This window comes from Macrobrachium rosenbergii, chromosome 56 (genome assembly GCF_040412425.1).
Source record: "Macrobrachium rosenbergii isolate ZJJX-2024 chromosome 56, ASM4041242v1, whole genome shotgun sequence".
Taxonomy (NCBI): domain Eukaryota; kingdom Metazoa; phylum Arthropoda; class Malacostraca; order Decapoda; family Palaemonidae; genus Macrobrachium; species Macrobrachium rosenbergii.
In genome coordinates this window covers 46,317,357-46,344,920 of record NC_089796.1, presented here as the reverse complement: position 1 = coordinate 46,344,920, position 27,564 = coordinate 46,317,357, and the positions used below count along the sequence as shown (strand labels likewise).

General features: G+C 40.6%; 1 protein-coding gene across 6 annotated transcripts in view; it reads left to right on the top strand.

Annotated features, from left to right (window-relative positions):
- Positions 1-27,564, top strand: part of IFT54 (intraflagellar transport 54) — a 475,732-nt gene that overhangs the window by 203,924 nt on the left and 244,244 nt on the right. For all 6 annotated transcript variants that reach the window (XM_067100328.1, XM_067100326.1, XM_067100323.1 and 3 more), the window contains one exon: positions 10,042-10,205. In XM_067100328.1, coding sequence (XP_066956429.1) covers positions 10,042-10,205 — 164 coding nt within the window. The remainder of the gene's footprint in view (positions 1-10,041; positions 10,206-27,564) is intronic.

Below are 27,564 nucleotides of genomic sequence, written 5' to 3'. Positions count from 1 at the left end.
GCCCTTAGTCTGCTACTGGTAGTGGGCTGAGTGTTCCTGGACCAAAGAAAGAGCTGGGGTTTGATTTTGCAGTGAGTATGGAGATGCATCCCTGGTATAGGAGTGTACCTTTATATCACTAGGGTATCTATTTTTATTTGACTGTCATTTTGCTGGCTTTCAGACTTAAGCACAGGGATTCTTTCACCCTACTTCTGTTTCATCCTGGTTGTATTGAAGTGGGTTCTCTGCAAGGCTGCTCTTTGCTAAGCACATATGAGGGCTTTGCTCCCTGGAGTCCATCTTCTGGCAGGATTCCAGATTGAGTAAGACTGCTGAGGGTTTCATACAAGAAACCTTTAGTTTGCTTGGCTGAGCAGATTTTGTCTAGCTGCACCACCCACCATCCCCTTCTCAACATGGAAACTGGCTATCTTTAACAGTAGGAAAGAGTAATCCCAAACAATATAAATTTTCATAATAGAATTTATTATTGGATACGTACCTACTGTTAAAGCAGACCCTGCTCAGCCTCCCACAACTAACTGGATTGTCAAGGAAATTTCTGACAAGAGCTAAATCATTCAAGAGACCTGGTGGGGAACAGGTAACCATTGCGACATACAGCACAGCTTCTCATGTGATTTTTATTTTGAATGCTGGCACACCTGTCAGCACCAGATATCGCTATCTTTAACAGGTGTTATTCTATTATGAAAATTTTTATTTAATGAGAAAAATGGATTTCATTGCTATCCATAATTTTTATACTCTGCTCTCTGTGATAGTGAAAGAGACTTTTTTTGATACTGAGTGTTTCATTTCTGCTGTATTTATCTTATAGATTAAAGGTTTTATCTCTTAAGAGTCATCAAGCTTTGAGAGTATGAAAAAACAGGTTTTGACATATGAAAAACTATTTTTGGTAGCCGCTGTTGAGTCCTCAAGGAGTTACCTTCCATGGTCTACCAGAGCTCCATGGTGACCAAACTAATATCAAAGAATTTTCTTCTAGTTAGTCTTTTGGCCTGGTATTGTGTCGCAGTTATTAACATTATAACGTGATGGAGTATATAATGGACTCAAAAGATAAGAGTGCACTTTCCCTTATCTTCAGCGAAGCTGAACCCAGCTTTTCCAACGTCAAAAGAACCTACAAGAAAGAAGTGACTATCGTGCATGCGCATCCGCCCTCTTGTTTACAACTGGGCCGTTAAAAGACCAAGGAGCCATTACTCTGTTGGACATTGCAGGATGATCCCTTGCACAAATCCTGTGCCTATTCGTCAGGGATGTGGGAGGATTTTGAGGACTCAACAGCAACTACCAAAAATAGCTTTTCCTACGTCAAAACCTGTTTTTTGATAGCGTAGTCACTCGTTTCGTCCTCAAGGAGCTTTACAAAGCACCCTGACAGGAGAAAAAGGCTTCAGCTCTCACTTTAATCCAACACCCCAAAGGAAATAACATTTCCGGTCCAAGGTCACACAGATTTCAAGTCCACTCTTTATTCCAAATACTCTTCAGGTTTTGATATCAAGGAACAAGAAACTATACACAAACTTTTATGCTTAGGATGTAGCTCTACAGGACATCACATGCTGCTGGGTTTGGTAGTAGTATTGTCACCCCTCTCCCAGCGATAGTTAGCATACTCACCGTCAATAAAACCCCTGGTTTTCTGGTGCAGCACCTAGGGGTTAAGGCTAACCATGCCACCTACTGATACACGTAGTTGATTTTGTTCGAGCATGTGGCAGTAATTTAACTGATGACCACCCTGTACATTTGGAGACTTCTTCAAAAGAGGCATTTCTTAAGAAGGCCAAAGACGTACTTACTTTCCTAACATCATGTGACCTATGGAAAGAGTGTGGATTTCCCTTTTTAATGAGAAAAACACTACAGTCATTCTCAGTCTTTGTAGGAGAGGGCATTTGTGCTATGTGGTGAAAATAGGACCTTCTGTGTTTGCCGTGACTTTTAGGTAAACCTAAGTGCTTGAACTGGGCATAATGTCTGTCTGTTAAACTGAATTTTTCTTATAAGAATGGATTTCCTTTTTAAAGGATCCATATTCTTGGTCAGGAATGATGGGCTAGGGGGCAATAATAATTGATGGTCAGCTATTTGCCTGATGCATGGTCCCCATCTAAGAGAGCTAATGCAATAAAAAAGATCACCTTTGTAGCCTGTGTGTTGTGGTTGCATTTGTGTCCACTGAACTGGATTGATAGAAGCTCCCAAGCACCTGCCCAAGGACCAAGTAATTGGAAGCCTTTCACAGTGGGGCTCCTTGTAGAGCAAAAAGACTGCAGAAAGGAAGTGACAACTTTATACTGGGAGTCAATCCTGAACCATAAAGCAGCAACTGCACGCAGCCTTGTATGCCATGACTGTTGTAACCACAAGGTTACTTGTCTTCAAAAGGGTATATAAGAAAAATAAAGTTTCTATAGAAATCTCAACTGGGCTCTCAGCATGGATATAATCTAACCATATCTTCCATGCAGGCTGGTAATGCTGGATAGATGTCCGTAATTTTTGCACTAGGTACTTAGTAGTGTTGGGTGAGTAATTATCACGACAGATATTTTTAAAAAATCTATTGCGTGAAGATCTCGGCTTAGAAAAGAGGATGCGTAAGAGACTTTCCCTCCTACTGTCTGGGATAGAACAGCGGACGACAGCGGAATTGATCTTTTTGTCCGTTTTGACCAATTTGGGGCTATTAAATACACTGTTCCTTTGAAGGCTAGAAGTTTGCTCAAACCCTTTGAAATCTGGGACAATGGAGGAAAACGTATCGTCCTCCCCTTGTTCCAGTCTTAAGGAAGGCATCTCTTGCTGTTGCTTGACTGTCCAGGTTTGGAGACATATACTAGAGTTTGTGGATCTTTAGTATGTGGTTAAACAGGTCCACTCTGCCGGAAACATGTTGGCTATTGTTTGAAAAGAGTGGTTGTCCAACATCCACTTGTTGAGGCTGTCATTTTGATAGAGTCTGCTATTACAATGAGACCTCTGTGAGGTGCAATCCAGACATGTGCTACCATTATGCCATCTGAATTATGGCTAACATTACCATATTGAGAGGAGGTGAATGTGATCCAGACTTCTTGATGTAGGATATTGTGGTGATGTTTTCTCTCTTCTGGAGGTTTGAGTTTTTTGAGACAAAAAGACAGCCATCAGCTCCAGGAAATTGATATAAAAATTCCTGAGTAGCTGATCACCTCCCTACCACCTGTCGATCCTCCCAATGTCCTCCCAACCTGTCAATGAGGCATCTGTGTGTTTGTCACTCATACAGACGGAGGAGTCAGGGTGACCTTTTTCACCAAAGATTCCTTCCAAATCCAAGGCTGAAGTATCTTCCCAACTCTTATAATCCTTTGATGAGGTCGGTCTTGCATCTTTTTTCTTGCATGCGATAGCCAGAATTTGTTCACATTTTTAGTTGCAAACTATGTATTGATATGTTATTGACGAGAACGTAGCAGAGGCCCATCAATGTATACATTCTGACTGCCATCTGGAAACTCTACAAAAGCGAACCTGAGGACTTGTCTTAATGTATTCTGTTTTGAGTATGATGGGGAGAGACAAATAGTCGTGAAGAGTGGTATCCCAACACAGTCCCAGCCAGTGAAAGTGTCTGCTGGGCATGAGGCAGGGGATGTTTTCAAATTCTATAATAAACCTTTTGACTGTACTGTAGTCTGTTGACCATTCTTAGGGTTTTTTCAAGCACTCTTTTCAGGGCCCCCAGATCTTTTGTTGAGTTTGAAACAATACTGTTACTAGTTTTGTAAAATATTCTTCACGCAGTATTTAGCCCAAAGGACATGACTTTGAATCTGTATGTATCTTTTCCTATCCAGGACCTTAGGAAGGAGCGGAAGGGAACGGGTATAGGGTTGTGCTAGTGTTCATCTTTCAGATCCACAGAAACTGTCTGTGTCCCTTTTTGGAATGATTCATCGTACTAGGCAATGGGTAATTATCCAAAACTTTGGCAAAACAATGTGCTTGTTCAATGTTGATTGGTTGAGGATCACTCTTCTTTGATGAATCCTTTGAGGACACTGAAGAGACTTACTTGGTGGCTAACATACGCACAAGTTTTCTGTATGGGCCCCATTAACAGGCCTTTCTGTACATATAAATAATGCTGTCCCCCTCAGGGAAAATTTCCATTGTCTGTGATATTATCAAAGCTGACCCCCCAACCAATATAATTCCTCTTGGTATCTGCCTCCTCCTCTGTCCTCTGCCTTCACCTTTGATAGACATTCCAGGTGTCAAGCTCCTTTTTCCTATGAGATGGTTTTTGACCTTGTGAAAAAGGATATCTTGAAGTTGTTTTTGTCCCTTTGCAGGGAATTGTCCTTTCTGACCACTGTTTTTTTGAGGAAAAATTTTTGGGGGTGACTGAAAGCTTGTAAGATTTTAGATCAAAGTGAGCCTTTTTTGGAGATGGGTAAAGGAAATTTGGGGGTTCTTATTTCGAATTCCCTTTTCCAGAAGACACTGTACAATCTGTTGGTGGGCATGCCTGTTGTTGAGCCAGACAGACCTCAAACAGGTCCTGCTATGAGGGGGTTAGAATGTAATAATGCAGTGACATTGGAGAGTGACGGTGAGCTCTCCATCGCTTCCATTCGCAATTTTATGCGCCCATTCTAAAGTCAGCAGGCTTCCATCAAGCTCATGACTTTACCTCAACAGCAAAAATTATCCTGGGATGTTCTGAAGCCTTAAGATGGCAACTTCCAGCAAGGTGGTAGTAGAGGTTATAATGCTAAGGGAGTTGGAGCTCAGCATAAAATTCTGATGAAGCTACTTGGTGAGCAACTTGGGTCTTATTCAAAAAGTAAGCAGAGATCCATTTTTCATTGACCTGGTAAAGGGTGATTTCTTTAGTTTTTAATGCTATAAGCACAGGCAAGAAAACCATTTCTGGCAGTGGTTTCTCCAAGTCTGTGAGGATGGTACCAGGTGCCATTCTGTATTACATGAATGATGCTTGTAAATTCTACATTTCTTAAGCAACTTCGATCATATAGTTTTTCTCTCATTAATTACTACTTGCCATTGGGGAGAGAAATGCACATTGAGGCGTCTCTGCCATGATTATCAGTATTATCAGGGGTGAGTATTGGAGTCTCCAACATGTTTTGGATATGAAGTTCTGTATTCCAAACCGACCTATTGTTGTTTCTAGTCTGAATTCCTCTAAAATCAGACCTTGTTTGGGCGGCATTTGTATCTACACTCACTTTTCAGTTACAGGATGTAGTACTTTACACTTTTTGGTGTAGTACTTACACTTTTTGGTGCGTACATGACTGACTTCCTCCGACTTGTTTCAGAATCATGCATCATGTCCGTTCTGTGGCAAGGGCATCTTTGATGGTACTCAATTTCCTTACGGAACTGACCAAATGGTGCAAACTGCATATCCCTTTCGGGGGAACTTGCTGCAAACAGTGTATCCCTTTTGGGGGAACTTGTCAAGAAACTGTATATCCCTTTAAACGAGCTTGTCGCAAACTGTATATCCCTTTGGGGGTACAGGTCAATAAAAAAACTCAATTTTCAGAACTGATCAAATGTTGCAAACTGTGTATCCCTCTTTGTGGAGCTTGCTACAACTGTGTATGTGTATCCCTTTGGGGGTACAGGTCAATAAAAACTCACCCCTAACAGAACTGATCAAATGCCACAAACTGTATCCCTTTTGGGGAGCTTGCCAAACTGTATATCCCTTTGGGGTACAGGTCAATAAAACTCAATTCCCTTACAGAACTGATCAAATGCCACAAACTATGATCCCTTGGGAGCTTGTCAAAACACTATCCCTTTGGGGAGCTTGCTACAAATTGTGTATCCCTTTTTGGGGAGCTTGCCATAAACTTTGTATCCCTTTTGGGGGAGCTTGCCATAAACTGTGTATCCCTTTGGGGGGAGTTTGTGCAGTCTAACTGAGCTTCAGCAACTAAACTGTAACTGCCTGTTAATCAAGGGGCAGAAGTCTTGGGCAAGTTACTATACCCTTCCAAAAAAGTAGACATTTCAGCCTGAGTTAGGTGGATCCCAGTACCCTTTTGGGGAAAGATCCTATTCAGCAATGATAGCTGCATGGGGGAATGAATTTCTGGGAGGTTTCTCCCATGGCTATCTTAAATTTGTGTCCGAGCCTTCTGGGTTTAGTAGGGCCATTTCGTTGGCAATGTCCACTTCATATTTTTTAATAAGAATGTGAACTCCATGTAAAGATTCCTCTACTTCCTCCATGGGGTTAACCTGGGAGGTATTGGCGACTGATGTTAATAGGTTTTGGCCCAAACATTGATGTTGGTCAGAGGAAGGGTTAACATTCATACCGGAGTTCTGCACTGAAAGAAGCACATAACTTCCCCTTCATCACCCCTACTGAATCCTAGGTCCCATTGAGATAGCTTAAAAGTAGCTGTTTTGTCCTGCTGCCAGGAGCATACTACTTGCCTAATGGCAACCCTGTAGTGATATCAAGCAAGTTGTTATTAGAAGCTCGTTAGTATTAGTTGTTTTTAAATGAGGTACACTTCTGCAGTTCCTCATATAGTTTCCATATTACAGGTTAACTTGATTAAAATTGTGCAGTTTTAATACATTTAATTAAATATCTATGTTAAACCCTCTAGGTTTAGGTTAGTTTTCATACCTTTATATGGCTGTATTACTTATACACTGTTAGTCCTTTTGGAATGGCCAAGTGAAATTTTAATTCATTGTCATGCTATTCAGACTAACTGTTATGAACTAATTTGTTTAACTAACTCCAAATTACTTTTTTATATAGCTAGGTAATGATTCAGTATAATCTACGTGAAGCTAAGAATAGAGGATTTCTTAGAAGGTTCTTTACAACCTGTTCTAAGCTTATTTACAACTTTCTAAAAAAGATATAAACTGTACAGAAGATACCCTTCTTATAATCTGCTTTTTTATGTGGCTGAGACTACCCTTTCATCTGATATTTGGCCATCGCTGTTTTGGGCTAATAGTAAGATATTCCTGAAAAAGGGTTCTACTAATATGGTTAGGCTAATGTCTGTTCTAGGTTTATAACACTTTAAGGATATACATAAGACCCTACAGCATGTAACCTACAGATATGCTACTGAGTTGTAAAAACTAGTTTATTTTATTTAGGCTAGATACTTTTTATGTATAATCCTAGGCTTATTTTTCTTTTCTAACCTAGTATAGGGCATTGCCTAATCCAGATTATTATAAAAACAGAAAACTTACTAATATGTAACCTTATAGTTATTCGACTATTTGTCTAACCCAGGTTGTTGTTTATATCCAATCCTAGGCTATTTGGCTTACTATATAAAACAGTAATCACTAGCTGTAACCTTATAACCAGGTTATAACTTCTACTCAAATCTAGGGTACTGCCTCTAATCTGATTATTTAATTCACACTCTATGTATGGGTTACCTAAACAAAACGACAATTAGCCTACCTTAGTATGTAGCTCATGATAGGTTACCATATCTCATCCAGCATAGATTACGATTTCATCTAGTCCTAAATTACTATTTCCATCTAGTCTTAAGCAGTAGGTTACATGAAGCAACAGTTTAATCTCAAAATGGGATGTTTACGAAAGTTATCACGGGTATCTGACATTTGGTCGGTTGGATCGGCCGACGACCTTGGTCGACGATATTTGGGTCGAAAGGACATTTGGCCGACGGACATTTGCTGAATGGACATTTGGCCGAATAGATATTTGACCGAAGGACATTTGGCCGAAAATGTAATAAACTCATTTGATTTAAAAGATGATTATTGCAGGAAAAAACTAATAAAAAACAGTAAGAATAAGTACTTTAAGTTTATTGTAGTAAAATCAATTTGATTAAAAAAAATTAAAATAATATTTATTGCAAAATAATAATAATAATAATAATAATAATAATAATAATAATAATAATAAACAGTAAGATTAAGTAGTTTATTGTAGTAAAATTCATTTGATTAAAAAGATGTTATGTTTATTGCAGAAAAATCATAAAAAAGCAGTAAGATTATTTCTTTAAAGATTGTGCGCAATAGCTCTCAAAAAATCAATTTTTTCATATTCCTCATATTTTGCAATAAGAGACATGAGCCTTGTATTCAAGATCTGGTACTTCTTCTTTGAAGATCTCAGTGCAACTCCGGAATTGGCCATCTCGATTGTTAGCTCCCAGTTTGCTTGTTCTTTCCTTATCTTCGTCACTAAACGGCAAATAGATGGGTGGGTGACTGCCATTCTTTGTTCAAAAGCTCTGTGCCATCCCTCTAAAGAGTTTGTAGTCCGTGGAAGGCCATGTGCTGTTCTCTCGAAAGTATTCCACATTGTTATTTTAAATAATGGCTTCCGTCTTCTTCCACGTTGAACAACACCAACCCATGTCGCCTCAAAGTAGCCAAGAAACCCTGATAGAATTTCATCAGTTTCATCATCCAACGATGAGACTAATTCAGTGAAGGTGTCAGCAACATCGCTAACTGGCACAAATGCCAAAGCCTGAAAAGACTTCACGATGATTGCATTTTTCGGATCATTATACCAAGTCTGTAGTCCTGAGCGCTGAGAATGGCAGTTAGCAATTTAACAATCGAAATAGTGAACTCATAGTTATGGTAGACTATTTTCGAACACATAACACATAATGTGACAAACAGTAGATCCGTTTACTACATTTTCGGCCAAATGTCCTTCGGTCAAATATCTATACGGCCAAATGTCCATTCAGCCAAATGTCCGCCGGCCAAATGTCCTTTCGGCCAAATATCCGTCGGCCAAAGGTCCGTCGGCCAGATGTCTGTAGGCCAAATGTCCGGCCACGGTTATCACTTAACTTGATATAAGGCATGCCTAGGCTAGTCCTGGATTATTGAACTCATGTAAGCGCATAGGCTTATAAAAGGGAAAGAATTTACGCTGATATGTAGCCTTATTGTTAGGCTATCGATTTACTTTGCCCAGATATTGTTATTATCTGATCCTAGGGTCCTCGGTCTAAGCTAGGCCACTTAGGATACATAATCCAAGGACACAGGCTACAGACAACATCCGCTAGCCTATTAATCTAGTCAGGATTATTCTCACTTACTGCCTAGATTATTGTAGACATCGTATAATCTGAAAGGATTTTCTATATTAATAATAAGTTGTGGAACATTTCTTTTAGTTAAAATATTTAGTTAGAATTTAAAACAATTTTTGTTTTATGAAACTAGGTAGCAATCAATGCTTTACGAAACTAGGTAGGCTAGCGATCAACGAGCCAGGTTCAGGCTTCAACACACAAATTATAAATTCCAGAAGTTTAAAACAAAAACTTTTAACTTGAAGTTAATATTGAGCACTTATCTTGCTATTTTTGATGTTTCCATGATCCTCGATAATAAAAAGTCGACTTTTTTCGGAGCGCTGGTAAGGACGTGAACTGTTTGCTGTAGACCAAACAGAGAGTAATGGCTCCTTGGTCTTTTAACGGCCTGGTTGTAAACAAGAGGGCAGATGCGCATGCGCAATAGTCACTTCTTTCTTGCAGGTTCTTTTGACGTTGGAAAAACTAGGTTCAGCTTCGCTGAAGATAAGGGAAAGTGCCCTCTTGTCTTTTGAGTCCATTATATACTCCATCACGTGTTATAATGTTAATCATTATGACACAATACCAGGCCAAAAGACTAACTAGAAGAGAATTCTTTGATATTAGTTTGGTTACCATGGAGCTCTGGTAGACCATGGAAGGTAACTCCTTGAGGATGAAGCAGTGACTACGCTATCAAAAAAAGAAAATTTGTTTTGTAAATTCGTAGGCGGCATATTTCTATTGAAAGCTAATGAAAATCTGTTATTTTACCTAAGTGGGAGCTGAATATTTCTGTCCATCAGTTTTTGTTTTCCTCTTTATTCTTAAATACTGTAGTTTTTTTTTACTGTACTGAAAGTAAAATTACATTGGATTAATTAATATAAATTGCTGTACACAAAGTTCATTGTTACAGGGTCCCAGTAAAAAAGACAAGAGCAAGGATGAAAAAGAAAAGAAGAAAAGCAGCAGCAGTAAGAGTAAAAAAGACAGTAAAGAAGAGAAAGAAGACAAAGACAAAGATCGCAGGAAATCAAAAAGTGATCCTTCACCAGTGAAACCAAAATCCTCTAAGTCAAGGTTAGTAAATCATTTTTGTGACTCGTTGAAGGCGGTCAATGGCACTAAGGATATGCTTTTGGTTATGCAGTAATGCCTCAGACGACATTGTTAATTCAGTCAGATACTCATGAACTGTAGTCAAAATGAACCCTTTCAGACAGAACCTAGACATCCTATAAAACCTATAGGCAACCTCAAAATATCGCTAATACTGCACATGCACAGTAAACTAATGGTTAAGCATGTTACTGTCTTTTAAAACACGAAATTTATACCTTTTAATTTTTAAGAATGTAACGAAATACATGTACAGTACAGTCACCTCAAATAACACAAGATTAAATAACACGATTTCATTTTAACATGTGGACATATGTTATACTACGTGATAATTTTGATTTAACATGAATTTACTCATAAGCATTGTATTCAAATCAGTTGCACATCTAGGCTGGTACCAAGTGGAAGGAGATGGAAACCAACCCAGGGTTCCTCGATGTATGATAATTATCATACAAATACTATAATTTAACCTTCTGTGCTATATACAATACCTGTGTACATGATAAGGTGATAATTCACAGAATTGTAAAATAATCTTCTGGAATTTAAGATAATTAAAAAAATTTTTTAATATGAAAAATGAAAGAAGAAATTGCACACACACACACACACACTCTCTCTCTCTCTCTCTCTCTCTCTGTCTCTCTCTCTCTCTCTCTCTGTGCATTCAACAGAATGCAGTGGGATACACCATTATAATTTACAGACAATCAGTGAATCTGGGCCTCTGCCGCCATGGATCAAGCAAGTGCTCAGACAGGTACTAGAAATCATGCCCTTATGCACTGTTCCACTTGGAGGGACACTTCTCAGCAGGTCAAGGCTTTGTCACAGATATTCACCAAAACAGCTTCTCAGCTGTTTATGAAGTGCAAATTAAGTTTCCCAGTGATTATAAATGAGATTGGGGTGAGGAGGAAGGGACTGATGGTTGGTGAGAGACAACGACTAGTTGAGTGAGAGTAAAGAACGATCCCGCACAGTACAGAATTTGAATATGGTACATTAAAGTGAAAACTTGTATTTTTATTGTTTCTGTGCCCTTATGTATTAATATTTCTTTAAAAGTTCTAGTAACAAAATACAGTCTGACCTAGAAAATCTGACACCCTTGGGACCAGACCACTGCCAGACCACAGAAAATTTTGGATTTTAGAAATCACCTCTAAAAAGCTCCCTATGTAAATGGTCTTGCAAACTCATTCCATATACATAGTACTGTTATCAAAAGTAGAACAAAGCCTATGAATAACCAGTGTCATTCATTAGGGTAGTTCCCTAGAAAAATTCTGACCTGCTCCTAAAGCATCTCTCCGGAAATGCTTACCTCTTCACTACGTTGGAGCTTAAACCTCTTTATAAGTGCACTGTCGAATTCTGATCTCTTGGTACCTGTCAATGTTTTCTGGCACTTCAAAATTTTCTGGCTTTTGTTTTCAGCAAAAACCTAAAAATCTGCTGCTTTTGTTTCCTTAAACCTGTATGTGTGTGTAGCAGTTAGGTTGTAACACTGACATATCCATTTGTAAAAGTGAAATAATACAGTTGTATTAAATATAATGATAATTTTAGTAAATTATTATTTTATGTACTGCATGCAATTAAATTTCATGCATTACTGTCATATTGTATTTATTTTGACTCATTCAGAGTAAGTAGAGCATTTCAAATCGTAAGTGTTATTGTATAGCCTAAACGATTTGAAACATACAAACCTAATCGTAGTCTAAGTCTTATGCTACGACACCCAAGTTACTTCACTCATATGCTATTCCAAAATTGCACTTAAAACACTGCATTGCATTGTATATATTAATTATGACATAAAACAATATATTTTTTATGGTCTCACAGATTGCCCTTGTTCCAGTATTTCATTATCCAGTTCCTGGATTTTCTGCAAATATTCCTTCAAGGAGTCTCTCAATGAAGAAATACTATTGATACCACCTGCATCAATAGTAGTTTCAACTTTTTTTGACCAGTTAGTTATCAGAGACTTAAACCCATCCCCCCATCTCCTCTTTAATTCTTCCAGGTCAGACATCTTAGCCTATAATTTACCAACACTAAATATACAAGTTCTTAATACGAAAGGAGTGTACAAACTGCCAGCTCCAAAAAGTATATACTGTATACCACATTAGCAAATATAATAATATTTAAAAGTTGGCCACACTTCTTCAAATCAATCAGTGGTAGATCACTACCAGTTATATTATATATATATAAGTGCTCTTGGCTACACATACATATATACAATGCACAACATAGGGTTTTATTTTAAATTAAATTTCACTTAAGCATCTCACAATCCTTTTACTAATCCATTTCAGGCTAGGCTAACACATGACTAATTCTAAAATGGCCCCCACCATCAGCCGGTCACATCTTTATCTTTATTGCCAGTATCACAACAATCCATAAAATTCCATAAACTCTTAACTGTACAGGTTACTGCTATAACAACCAATCACGGCACCAATTTATTCCGACTCATTCAAAATAAGTAGAGCATTTCAAATTGCGTTGTGTATAGTAATCTACGACATAATATGATATAAACTTACTGTTGACGCAGTCAATGTTCCTAGCTTGAATTAGAATCAGATTGGCATGAGCACAATCTCTACTTCGTAACCCTCATCCAAAGCACACCTCAAGAAATTCTCCTTACATTTAGATATGCATATCTCTTAAAGGAATTTCCCTAAATGAACGTTAAGATGAAAAGGAATACTTAAGTGGATTTGAAGGCACCGACAACCATGGCTGCATTCCCTTTTCTTGAGTCCCTACTAGTTTGAACTAAACTGCACCAAGGCTGTGACAAGACTGACTTCATGGCCATCTTTGACTGACACCAAATGTTCAACTAACAACCAGACAAACAACTGATGCTGGTAGTTAAGCATTGTTACAGTACAGTACACGTATACTTACAATTAAATACACGAAACAGCCAAAACAACGCTTTTCATTACTAAATACAACACAACAAAACATAATATCTTTCTTCTACATAATATGCATTTTTCACTTTACATAAATTTAGAAAGAACATAAAACTATACCACAACTTGCGGAAAAGTACAATCTCTCTTGTCGAAGTTTCGACAGTACTGTATTATAATATATGAACATAGCAAATGTGCTCCATTTGCCTTCTGCCCATGTTTACATTCTTAAAATCATTAGCTGATTGCATTTTACTGATATCATCACAGCCATTAGTTGCTAAATTAAATGAATTTTGGAGATTCGTTTTATAAGTAAATTATCAAAGCAGAGTTTAAAAATGAACCTAACTTTATTTATAAATGCAGTAAATTAAATGAAGTAAAGCTGTGATTTCGCCATTATCAGATGTTGCTTTTGGCTTTTCTAAAATGTTTTGTGGCTTGCACATTATTCGTTTCTTCAGCCACAGCTACAAATGTAAATTTAGTGGCATACTTTCTTAACGCTTTCCTCTCCATTGAGTGAAGGATGAATAAAGACTTATTTTATTATTATATTGGAAGTCACTGTCGAAAGTTAGCAAGTTTTTAAGAATTTGACAACTGTATGCAACCCTTAAACATTGTTTATTCTTACATAAATACAAATCCTCCGTCTTTACATATGGGATTAGCTTTCAGCGAGCAGCAAATCTGGCTGTTAAACTTTTGCAAGGTGGTTATGGTAATAGCTGCCTATGATAGGGGGCAGGGGAAGCACCGCCCACTAAGTCGGTGCCCATTCAATTCTGCACAGTTTTCTTTTGGCCGCCGTCTTATCGAGATGTGGGTTTCTTTCTCTGGCCTGCTGTTCAGCTTTCTCTTCTGTGTTTGAATATCTTTGTTTTTATAATATATTGTTGATATTTTTTACTTTATACTTAGCTTACATTGATATATTGAAACATTTCAACATGTTTTTCTATATCTCTCTAGTGACATATTTGCTTATTCTTGCTACGGAGCCATTGTGACTCGTTTTAGCCTGTATAAGTTTTGGAGCCTAACACCTATCCCCTTGGTGTTTATTTTGTGTACAGTATTCTGTTTTCTTTTCTATCACACATCTGTGGAGAGTTGGAGGGATAGATCCAGCTCTCGACTGCCAACTGGCAGTCGTTCTATTTTTAGACATCTTTCAAACTTGGTTTAAAGAGCTTCCCTCTTCGATGTTCTTGCCCTCCTTGTTCTGAAATGCTTTTTTATGAACAATTTTTTTTTATTTTTGGCTACACAATTTCTTGGAATGTTGTAATGTATTAATCTTTAAGATGTGTAGATTGAGAAGCTTGAGACAAGGGGGTTTTTCACGTTTCCAGGCCAGGGTTTTGTATTCAGTCGTGTGAGGATTCTTCTTGCCTAAACCTAACAAGTTTTCCCCCCTCTCCCTCAGCACAGAGGTTGTCACAAGATCTCTGACAGTGCAATTGGTCCCAATTTGCTCTTCAGGACCAGTGGGAGTTCCTGTCTACAGTTTCTGTCTTGTTTCTTGCCCTGTCTTGGGAGGGTGGGGGGCGTGTGAGTCGAAGGCTTGCTCCTTCCCCTCTCTCTTTGTTCCTGTGAATGATGAAGAAACCCCTGAACAGTCTTTGTTGTCGTATGCTGTTCCAGCTGTTAGATACTTTTGAGTTTCTAACAACTTAGCCATTTCTTGGAATAGACAAGATTTCATCCCTTTGTGTTCCTTTTCCTGTACGGGAAGTTCCTTCTACAGTCAGATATCTTCCTTGGGAACAGTTCCTGGGTGCCTTTCGTCGTTGGATTTGCCGCAGAAGTCTTGCTTCTCCTTCATCATATTCGGCTGTGTTTGGATACATGGCCATGCTCGGATACTCAGCCATGTTTGGATGCATGGCCATGCTCAGATGCACAGCTGTGCTCAGATGCACGGCTGTGATCGGATGCACGGCCATGTTCGGCTTCACACTTCTATGCAACATGACACGTCTGTGTCTTGCTTCGAGGAATACCTCGTTGCTCCTCCTTTTGGGAGTGAGTTCTTCATAGCTATTTGTTGTAAATGCAAGAGCTACTTCGCCCATCCGGGTTTCTCATCGTTTGATTTGCGGTAGAAGTCAGGCATTCTTCTTCGTCTTCCGTCAGTGCAGCTTTCTTCATATGCCTTCTTTTCCCCGGCAGTTTTTTCGGGAACAGTGCTAGGTCCCTGTGTTCAGCGCCCTTTGGCGTGACTCAGGCTTACACGTATGTGCAGTGGCACATCTGTTTCTGTTTGGAAAGATCATATGTATGTGCAATGAATCACGGCTGTGTCGGCAACGATGTCGCTGCAGTTTCCAAATGCCCATCAAACTACGTTCTCCAAGGAGAAATATATGTATGTGCAGTGTAACGCAGACACACACGTATGTGTAATGACATGTCCGTGTCTGCTTGGAGGGATTATACGTACGTGCAATGAATCACATCTGTGTCAGCTTTGAAGGAATTATACGTACGCGCAGTGTGACACAACTGTGTCTGCTTCGAAGGAATAATACGTATGTACAGTGTGACACATCCATGTCTGCTTGGAAGAAATATATGTACGTGGAACTTGACTGATAACAACTCTCTTTGGTTGTTTTTGGGGATATCGTTTTTTCTGTTTTTGTTTTACCTGTCTGTGGATGTTGGCTTGGAGCTTCTCCTACTAAGACGGTCGCTCTCTAAGGAAAAGAATGCGGCCACATGATTTACATGTCCATAGACGAGGGATAGGCAAAAGTAAGATGTGTCATTAATTATACATTGTTGATTGTCTCTTTCTATTCATTGTATAATGTGGCATGTCCATGACATTGACGAAGCTACAGTATGCCGATCATCACTTAATGAAAGTTTCTTTCTCCAAGAGTCAAAAAGAGTGTCCTAGCATGTTGCTACTTCTTTCCAGTATATTTCCGCATCGGTAACGTTACCAATGTTGTTACGACTACAATGGAATTGTTCTTCCTGAAACGGAGTTGCTCTTCTGGAATGGTCTTCCTTTCCTTTCGTGTTTGTGTGATTTGAGGGGAGGTTGTGGAAGGTGTTTCAGGATGGCATGTCCGGGAACGGACCATCGACCATGCTCATGCGAAGGTTTGGGAGGAGAACGGGATGGCCTTCAACTCCCTGAACCAAGGTAGTTACAGTTCATCAGCACGGATTTCTTCGAATTCCCGTTCGTTTTCTTATAGGTTGGTTTGGTTTACAGTGAAGTTCTGTAGAACCATACTGTCCTACGCTTCTGAAACAGGAGTCAATCAATACTGATTGTGCAAGGTTTTTTCCTTGTGCTATCAGAATTATTTTCTAGCTCTATAGATCTAAGGATCAGGCCTACTCCTTGGTACAACAGCCTCAGTGTCTTCTTCAGCAATGCTCTTCTTAGCACAAGGATGAAGCCTGATTCTTGAAGATGGAAAGAGGGGGTCCTAGTCTTCGACAAGGTCTCCCCATTCCTTCCCATCGTCTCTCAGAGAGGTGAGAGGACTTAGCTTAATGGTGAGATGACAATTATCTTCTTGTGGTGTTGTACACACTTCCCCTCTGGAGATACTTTGTGCCTCAAAGCATCAACTGAAGGGCATTCACCTACACTTCAAGAGGTTAGGTTGGGTTAGGTTCTTAACCTAACTTTGCCTAGCCTAACTAGTTCTAGCCTAACCTTACCAAATCTGCACTTCAACATCCTAACCTGATCTAATCTGCACCTCAACAACCTGGATCTTCTTAGCTCTCCAAGCCTCAGGATCCAAGAATAGGCGTTCCATAGTATTGTTAAGGAACGGTACCATGGTAGTTCCTTAGTCAATGGGGGGGGGGCGCCCATAGTGCCCTATCATCTCCTCAACTGATGGTGTGGGTGTACAGGTTTGCAATAGCGCACTCAGCACAGCAGTCAACCAGACACATTCCAGGATGATGGATGTATGACTGACAAGTTCGGTCACCAGGGTTAGTGTTAGCGCCAATTTGGCTTGACACCTCGACGTTTCGAAGAATTGTTCGATCTAGGAAGACAGTCAATTAGTCCTTCAATATCAACACTCCGAAGCTGTTACTATTCGGCTGTCTCTAAAGACCCTGGGCATAACAGCCATCGACCATGCCACATTAAAAATATCACGTCTCATCCGGTCAGCGAAGTTAGCAGTAATTGATCTGGTCAGTACTTGGATAGATGACCCCCTTTAACATCGGATTCTGTGAATGTCTAGGCACCGTCTCTCTCATCCATGGTTAGAAATGTTGGGGCTAGTCATTACTTGGGTAAGTGACCTCCTAGAAACTTCAGATACTGTTTGCGCCTAGGAGACATCTTTTGCATCTGTAATTGAAGTCTTGGGCTTACAACTTCCCATCATTCTGCCTGATTCATCAGGAGGTCAACAGCACCTCCAAACTAAGGTCCAACAACTTGTTTTTGGTTCCTACTCAGTGAAGTAGTGGTTTCTAGGAGCGCCATTTCTTTTGACTTGATGTAGTTACACTCCCCCTGTGAAGAGTGGGAGATGTAAGCAGTAGCTGCTGCTGCTACAATTACTGGTTGATCACAGCCCGAGAGTGAGAGAATATTATGTGGATCTTAAAACAGTTACAGGAGTCTCAGGATCCAAATAGACACCCCTTTGATAGCAATGACACCAAGGTAGTGCCATGGTTACACTGTCCTCCTCTAGAGATTTTTCATTCTTTGAAACATTGACCAGGGTGACAGGCTCCTACACTTCCTTTCTAGGAACTTGAGCACAGTTCTTTTTAGAATTTCAAGAGTCTCAAGATCCAAAGATGGACACCCCTCAGTGTGATAGCAGTGACACCACAATAGTGCCATGGTCAACCAAAGGCCTAGAGTCCTTTCATCTACTCTATTGCAGTGCAGGTACACGAGTAGACAGTAGAATATTTAGCACAGTGGCCAACCAAACACATCCCAAACAAGATGGATTAGTTATAGTAATTCATTTGCTGAAGACAGGAGATAAGTTCAACTTCTGAAGAATCTTGATCACAGTTCTTCTTTTCTCGACTTACTGAAGTTGGAACTATTCTGTTCTGTCTCCTTGCACCCTTGAACAAAGTAAGATATCTTTGGTATCCATTTACATCTGGAAGCTTACGCCTTTTGCCATTCTACATGTTTCAAAGGTGATCAGTGGATTGATCATTCCACTTCTATGGTCCTGTGGGTCCAGTGACAGTATAGTGTCTATGTTGCCTTCATAAAGACTAGACTTTCAGTCCAATGCCAATGACTCGTTTGTTAGCTTTGAGTTGGCCGAGAAACGGTGTCCAAATTGTCATTTCTTTGACTAGTGAGATGACCAAATGAGTGTACCCCGCAACTTCCTGGTGAACATCAGTACGTTTCACACCAGATCTTTAGAGGCCAGGGGCATTGGTCTGGCCATCGCATTCTGGAAGAACCTGTTGGTCGAGTACTAGGATGGAATGTAATCATGCAGATCACATTCATCTTTTACCTTGGGACATTGCCCTTAGGTCCTTGGACTCCTTTTCCTTGGATCCTGTGGTGGATGCTCAACAAGTCATGTAGTTCCCCCAGCTCTTGAGGAGTAGGTTCCATCTTGCCTAAGGTGTCCGGGTGTAAGGAGAAGGTGTGTGTGTGAGACTGGCCTCCTCCCTTTCTCCTGTCATCCTTCCTCTTCCAGTGGACAGAGGAACAGTGAACAAGCTGTCATGTACTGGATTGGTGTGCATGCAGGTGATCTAGGTGATTGAGTATCCTATCTATAATCTAGCTCTGTTTGGATTAGTAAATGCAAATCCTTCCTTCTCTCTAGCAAAGGGAGAGAGGGACTGACTATGAGCAAACCAGTTGGTTATTCTTAGCTTTATAGTCTCCAACACTGTGGGTTCATCCAAACCTTTTCGAATCAAGGATATTGTATTCATTTAATTCGAAATGCCCGGAAATCTGGCGATTGAACATCTCTCTTGTTCAGTAGATCAGAGGTATGGTCTCATTCCTTTGCTCTTTCATGACCTGGGAGAGAGTACCCAGGTGAGCCTAACTACCAGTCAGTTCAGAGATTTACTCAGAATCCTCCTTCTAAAAGTAAGTCTCCCATATGTAAAGACTGAGGGTTTGTATGTGTTCAGAAACAAATGATGAATTTTTAAAGTAATTTGTATTTTTCCTAACATACAAACCTGAGGTCTTTACATAAAGGGCCCACCTCTTATTACCCCTCATTCTCTTACCTGGGCCAAAAGGTAAACTGTGTAGAATTGAATGCGCACCAATTTGGTGGGCGGTGCTTCCGCCCCTACCATCAATAGCTATTACCATAAGCACCTTGCAAAAGTTTAACGGCTGAATTTCTAGCTCGCTGGAAGTTAATCCCATGTGTAAAGACCTCAGGTTTGTATGTTAGGAAAAATACAAATTACTTTTAAAATTTGTCATGTTAGTTACAGTAACTGGCATCTTCAAATGGCTGTTTCTTGATTCGATTGTTTATGTCAGTACAGTACTTGCTGTTGTTTATGCCAGTGTCTTGCCCGCAGTAGTGAGGGGTTGTTAATTATAAGAAATAGTGAGGAATTCGTAGACGAGTCACAATGTTGGTAAGCTTGATTTAATGTATTAAGATTCGCATTTAACCTAGTGAACTTTGGCTTCTAGGCATATTTATTAGTTAAAAGCTAACTCGGATGTAATATGCATTATCAGTTGTATCTACCGAAACTGAGACAGGCATAGAAAACCTAGCATAGTGTAATATACTGAAAATACATCTCACACTATACATGATTATTAGGATGGAATCATGTTTTTGGACGAAATTTTAATGATTGCATGATACACGAGATTGGAAGATACTGTACATGAGTATATACACAAATTACTGTTCTTTTGTGTGCTGTGTATTTTTGAGTTTCACAGAATTTTTTCGTTGGAAATAAACTGTGCTTGTGTATTTATGGAGCAAGCTTCAGTTCCAAAATCAAAAAAATCCAGAAACTGAAACGTGGCGCCGCCCTCATAGCTGCTCAACTCATGGGAGTTCCCGGACCATGGAATGTCGGATTTTCGAGGTTGGATTGTATTTCTTTAAAAATTATAGTACTATAACCCTCAAAATGGGTTAAATTTCTCAAGTCCAGGAATGCAGCTCTGTATGTATTGTTTTTGATGGGATAGTTGTGTGTAAAATAACACAAAATTAAATAACAAGATCTTTTCATGAACTTAACCCATCATTATTTGAGAGGTAACTGTATGCAGTACTGCATACAGTATAAGCAACCCCATAATATTTTTAATACTGTACATGTATAGTAATTCATTCAGTAGTTAAACATTTTGCTGTCTTTTTAATACAGTAACTTTCTACATCTTAATTTTAAGGAACATCAATAAAAAAAATTATACGCAAGTGCACTTACTTCATGGATGACATCGGTGGGCTTTGATGGACTGGATAAGGAAGGTGGGGGAGGAGGAGGAGGAGACTATGTAGATGGTGTTGAAGGCTGAATTTTTTATTTATTTGTAAGCAGTAAGAACTTGTCAAGAATGCCTGGACTGTGTTGCTCTTCTTTTCATCCTAAATAGCCTGTAAGAAACAACTGAGTTATGCACTGCTCCCATTACCTTGACAAAGTGTATCAGCACTGGTGTTCATCTCCTCAAAAAGTGTGAGGGCTTTGTAAATGTATGGAAAAGCCAGCTGCATATTGTTGATTGTGAAGAGTTTTGGTTCTGGTGGCTACTCCTCTATGTAGTGCTGCTGCATGTGAAGCTCCATCACACCATCTGCCAGATAGATGATGTAATGAAAGTGCTCAGACAGATACTAGAAATCATGCCCTTACACTATTCCACTTGGAAGGACATGTCTAAGAAGATCAGTACTTCGTTGCAGATATTCATCGAAACAGCTTTTCACACAAAATGGTTGTACAGCAAATGAGATTTATTGTGAATAAATGGCATGGCAAAAAAAATTCTACAAACAAAGACAGTGGAAATGGCTCAGTCAAACTCTTATTTCAAAACCATATGCACTAAAAACACCTGGAAGAGGAGAATGACATAAAAAGATGATAAAATACCACTCCTGTAACAGAGGGTGAGACAGTACAACTGATCATTTACTCTAAACATATGAATTCTAGCCAGGTCAGCCTGAAAAATAACCTAGCTCACCTAGAAATAGATTTAAAGAAAGTAGTAACATCATAGGTATCCATCCTGTTTGATGGATACCACACGTCATACATCAGGATGACAATTACAAAGCCCTCGAAGCATATATCATGTTTCCTACTGGAAAGTGCTATATTCAAACAATTGAGAGGACCAGTAAAAAAAAAAAGGTTAAAGGCTTTGAAAATTACATAGACACACCATCAGGCTGTCTATGCCATAGCACTAGACTGTCAACACCTGCACTTTTTCAAAGCCTTGTGTGTCTAAAAAAAAAAAACCCAGCATAAATATTGTAAGTTAAATCAAATTTATTCCTATGAGGATATAAACGCGTCCCCTTTCAGGTATGGAGAGGTCCTGCTGTGCATCCGCTGGATAGCCATGTACTGACTGAGAATACAAGAGTAATGCAGGTAGGCCTAGGGAATTGTGCCCACTCCTTATTGGCCTATCGTACCATTGTGATTCTGGCTGTGCTTGAGTGTGGACATATTGCTTCCTTGAGTGATACAGCTGTTCACTGGCAACCTTTATGCATTCAGATATTGCTTATACTGTACTATTAGTGTGGTATGTTTATTACACAAAATTAGTGTATAAAGTGCTATGAAGTGCGTTTGTTCACACTAGTGAGGTCTTTAATGAGGAATTAGGGCTGTGAGTGTGACATGTGCTTGATCTTTGTTCTGAGTGCATGCGAAGCATGGAGGGTAAGCCTGAGCTTTTCATCAGTGTGCAGGGTGGGGTAATCTTAGCATCAAGTTTATGTCGCCTCTTGCTGTTGATCGACTCATGGATTTCCTGCAGGGGAATTGAGTGTTCAAGAAATTCCATGTGTTCCAAGTGGAATTGCTGGCTTTCACCCCAGTAGAGTTTATACAAGAAGAGGGAAGCATCTTCCAGAGAGCCTACACTGAGCCCTTACCCTCGTCCCTATCTCTCTCTGCCCTCCCATCCCTTTGTTGGCCCTTGTTGTGGAAGTAGACGAGAAACTAGCATCACTTATACCGGTAATGAAGAAAGGTTTAAGCTGTCATAGGATGGAACTTTTAGAGATGCTGAAAGACTGGAAGAAGGCTCTAGAAGCATTAGTTGACCAGCATGGCAGGCCACGTAGGAACCAAATCTTCCTCCCCCCCTCCTAACAGCAGACTCCAGTGACCCACCACCAAAACAGGGGTAAGTTCTCTTCCTTTCCCCTGTCTCATCTTCAGTGAGGGAGAAGTTTTGTGAGGAAGATCACTCCAGGCCTTCCAAGAGGTCATGCTCTACTACATTGGGCTTTCCATCTTCTCCCCCTGCAAGTACCAAATGGTAGACAGAAGGGAGATGATTGTCTCAGGAGGAGATCACTCGAGGCACAATTGCTCACCATTGTGGAGGAGAAGCAGGATGAGTTGCTCCCCATTTCCTCTCTAGAGGCTACTCCCCATCGATATACAGTGGTTACGAGGACTGGCGACAGCTGAGCTTGTCTTCACCATACTGAAGAGAAGATAGGAGGAGATACAGGAATGAGAGGTCTTAAGGAGTCATTGTCATGAGGAGAGCTGGGACAGGACCCCCATGTCGGAGTAGTCAGGATAGTAGACAGAGCGAGAGACCTCCTTATTGTTAAGGGGATTCTAGTGAGAGACAGCTACCTTGCGGGTGTAGGGGCAGCATTTGGCATGCCATGACTCCCCTTTGGGGACTCCCCCTTCTCCTCTGCCACCCTCCCAACCCAACCACCATACTGCCACCAGAACATCCAGCTGCAGTGAGGGCGGTGCAAGGATACAGAGGTGCCACCTGAGTCAGAGAAAATGGGGGGAAAGGAGAACCTAATGGCACAGTGAGGTTTGCCTTGTTGGCAGAGGAGGTGTCAGACCCCAACCAAGAGATATCAGACCCAGATGCCCAAGACCAAGGCAGCTATTCCAGACTTGGAACAAGCCTTCCAGGAAGTTATAGCTCTCATTCATGAGATCCATGGCTTTGGGGAGGTGACCTCAGTTTTGGTCCTGCTGTCCTTTCCATGGCTGGAGCAGATAGCAAATGCTGCTTTGGAGGTTAGACATGCAGCAAAGCTATGCTTATCCCAGCTTTCCTGCAGTGCCTTGGCTGAGGTGATGAACATGTTGGTCTCCAGTCAAGTAGGTTCCCTGGTGGCCAGCTGGTTGGAAAAGCTCCTCCCCCCCTTTTTGCCAAGGCAAAGGAAGTACTGTATTACATTCCAGAGGGGGCTTCAGCAACCTACTCATCCCAGATGCGTTGATCTGTTGATTGGGCAACAACACTTTGCTGGAGGGGTTCAAACAGGAGGGCCTCCACTTCAGCCGTGTGGAGGCCAACTATATGGAGCAGATGGCTATGACAGTGATTCATTGTGCCTTGTGGCTAGATGTGTACTAGGGAGCCCTCCTCGAGGAACTCAAAAAGGAAGTATCCACCACCATGTGGCCCTTGATCAGAAGCTTGATTGCACCTGCAGGCAGAGTGGTCACCTTTTTTACTTACAACAGTAGATTTCACACATGGGCAGGTCTGGTGCTAAGGCAGAGGGAGGCTTTCCTGGCACTGGTGGTGAACAAGTCTCCTACAAAAGTTGGCTGAGTCTCAGAAATAGCCCTGTCACAGACTCAACAGCCTACTTTCTCTCTCTCTCTCTCTCTCTCTCTCTCTCTCTCTCTCTCTCTCTCTCTCTCTCTCTCTCCAGCATGATGGAGAAGGCCGCTGACATAAGGAGAGAGGACTCCAGGGGCAACTCTTCTCCCAGGCCAACTTTGAGGTCCCATAGCTGAGAGGGGAGTCCTGCCACGGCAATGAGGCTCAGAATAGACCCCCCGTATTTTGGTCCGTTCTGTTGGAAAATGCAAATTCAAGGTCAATATGTTGAGTCATTCTCGAGTTATGGAAGCCTGAAATTTTATTGTAAAAATTCCAAGGCCGACTTTGAGGCCCTGTAGCCGAGAGTGGAACCCTGCCACGGACATGAGGCTCCAAATGGACCCCCAGTATTTTGGTCCGTTCTGTTGTAAATTTCAGATCAATACATCGAGGCATTCTTGAGTTATGGAAGCCTGAAACTTGATTTGTGGAAACTGGAGACATGCCAAGGCCAACTTTGAGGCTCCATAGCTGAGAGGGGAATCCTGCCCTGGTTGTGAGTCTGCAAATGGACCCCCGGTATTTTGGTCCATTCTATTAAAAAATGCAAATTTCAGATCAATACATTGAGCATTCTTGAGTTGTGGAGGCCTGAATGTTTATTGTAAAAATTAAAAGGCCGAATTTGAGACCCCATAGCTGAGAGGGGAACCCTGCCAGGGAGATGAGACTCGACCAGATGGACCCCCAGTATTTTGGTCCATTCTATTAAAATGGCGAATTTCAGATCAATACATCGAGCCATTCTTGAGTTATGGAAGCCTTAATTTTTATTGTAAAAATTAAAAGGCCAGCTTTGAGGCCCTGTAGCTGAGAGGGGAACCCTGCCATGGACGAGGCTCCAAATTGACCCCCAGTATTTTGGTTTGTTCTATTAAAATTGCAAATTTCAGATCAATACGTGGAGCTATTCTTAAGTTATGGAAGCCTGAATTTTTATTGTAAAAATTAAAAGGCCGACTTTGAGGCCCTGTAGCTGAGAGGGGAATCCTGCCTCGGTCATGAGTCTCCAAATGGATCCCCAGTATTTTGGTCCATTCTGTTAAAAAATGCAAATTTCAGATCAATACGTCAAGGCATTCTTGAGTTATGGAAGACTGAATTTTGATTGTAAAAACTAAAAGGCCAACTTTGAGGCCCCATTGCTCAGAGGGAAATCCTGCCACGGCCATGAGGCTCCAAATGGACCCCCCACTATTTTGGTCCATTTTATTGGAAAAAGCAAACGTAAGGTAAATAAGTTGAGTCATTCTCAAATAATGGAAGTCTGAATTTGCATTGATTGATTAGTGGAAATGGGAAATATTGGCCAAAAAATTTTGGAACCCCAAAATTAGTGGAATCATACTAAGAAGAGTTGGTTAGGCCAAAAATTGAGAAATTTTATCTATGAGCGGCTGGACTTTTTTTTATATACCCTAGTTTTAGAAAATGCCACCTTCACCATGCAAGGCTCCTGGCTAAATTGGGCCCCTGGACCCCATAATCAAACCCACAAAGAGGACCCCTTACCAAAGATTTCCTCAGGAATCGCCGGACGTGGCCATTATTACATGAATGACTACGCTCTTGTTTTAGAAAATGACACTGCCTTCGTGCTGTCTCCAAAATCCTCACTGAAGACTCTTTCTTCACTGAAGACTCTTTCTTCAACAGGATGACAGGTGTCATTCTTGAATTTCAAGGTTCATTTCTACCATTTATATAGCTGGTAGCATTTCATCATTGGCACTCTGTTGGTCGTATTCCATGTATCATTTTTCAATTTCAAGGTTCCTTTAGCCTTTTAGTAATGCAGGTGGCATTTTTAAATTTCAAGGTTCTAAAAATAATCTAAAAATAAAAAAGGCCAACTTTGAGGTCCCATAGCTGAGAGGGGAATCCTGCCAAGGCAATAAGGCTCAGAATAGACCCCTCATATTTAGGTCCATTCTATTGGTAAATGCAAATTCCAGGTCAATATGCTGAGTCATTCTTCAGTAATGGAAGCCTGAATTTTTTTGTAAAAATTCCAAGGCCGACTTTGAGGTCTCGTAGCTGAGAGTGGAACCCTGCCACGGACGAGGCTCCAAATGGACCCCCAGTATTTTGGTCCGTTCTATTAAAACTGCAAATTTCAGATCAATATGTCAAGGCACTCTTGAGTTATGGAAGCCTGAAATTTGATGTAATGGAAACAGGAAACATGCCAAGGCCAACTTTGAGGCCCCGTCGCTGAGAGGGGAATCCTGCCCTGGTCACGAGTCTGGAAATGGACCCCCGGTATTTTGGTCTGTTCTATTAAAAAATGCAAATTTCAGATCAATACGTCAAGGCATTCTTGAGTTATGGAAGCTTGAGTTTTTATTGTAAAAATTAAAAGGCTGACTTTGAGGCCCCGTAGCTGAGAGGGGAACCCCGCCACGGACATGAGGCCCCAAATGGACCCCCAGTATTTTGGTCCGTTCTGTTAAAATTGCAAATTTCAGATCAATACGTCAAGGCATTCTTGAATTGTGCAAGCCTGAATTTTTATTGTAACAATTAAAAGGCCAACTTTGAGGCCCTATAGCTGAGAGGGGAACCCTGATACAGACATGAGTCTCCAAATGGACCCCTAGTACTTTGGTCCGTTCTATTAAAATTGCAAATTTCAGATCAATATGTTTAGGCATTCTTGAGTTTTGGAAGCTTGAATTTTTATTGTAAAAATTAAAAGGGCGACTTTAAGGCCCCGTAGCTGAAGTTCCCGAACATGGCAGAGAGCACCAGCTGTTTTGTTCTACCCACTCCTCCTAGCCAAGGAGCTATTAACATAACCCCATGGTCATAAGACCAACTGAAATGGATGCACTGGTAGAGGGTGTTTTCCCTACCAGCCACAGGAAAATCTGCAACCGACTGATGGGTTCTGGTCCTTAAGAGGGCATTGGAGTAAGGCTGGTAAGGAGTGGGTATGATGGCCTGGGCCTACCTGCATTAATTTTTGCTTTCTCATTCAGTGCATGGCTTTCCAGTGCATTCACAGCAGGAGGAATCCTTATATGGAAGACTTTGGTTTGTGTATACCTAGGAAAAATGCAGTTCTCTTGAAAAATTTTGTCATTTCTCCTGGTTGTCACACAGAGAAATAAGAAATCAGTCAGTGCCAAATACCATCAAGACTGAAAGAGGACAATGTATGAGCATTTCTGGTGTAACAGCAGACAACACATGTAGGAACATAGAGTCCACCAGCAGTAAATACCAATGAATTTGAGAGGCCCAGAAAGAAACGTAAGTAGCCAACCAATGCCAAACGCCAATGAGATAGAGGTAGAAATAAGACAAATAACCATTCCTGCATTGGTGCAAGCCATTATACCAGTCATATCAGTAGAGAACATGCAGGCAGAAATCCCCTAACCTCCTCCATCAGTACAACCAAGGTGGTCCCAGTGTCTTAGGCTGGGAGTTTTACAGCAAAAACATCCACCATTGCTACTGACCAATGACAGTTCGACCTGCCAGTACTTTTGCTCAT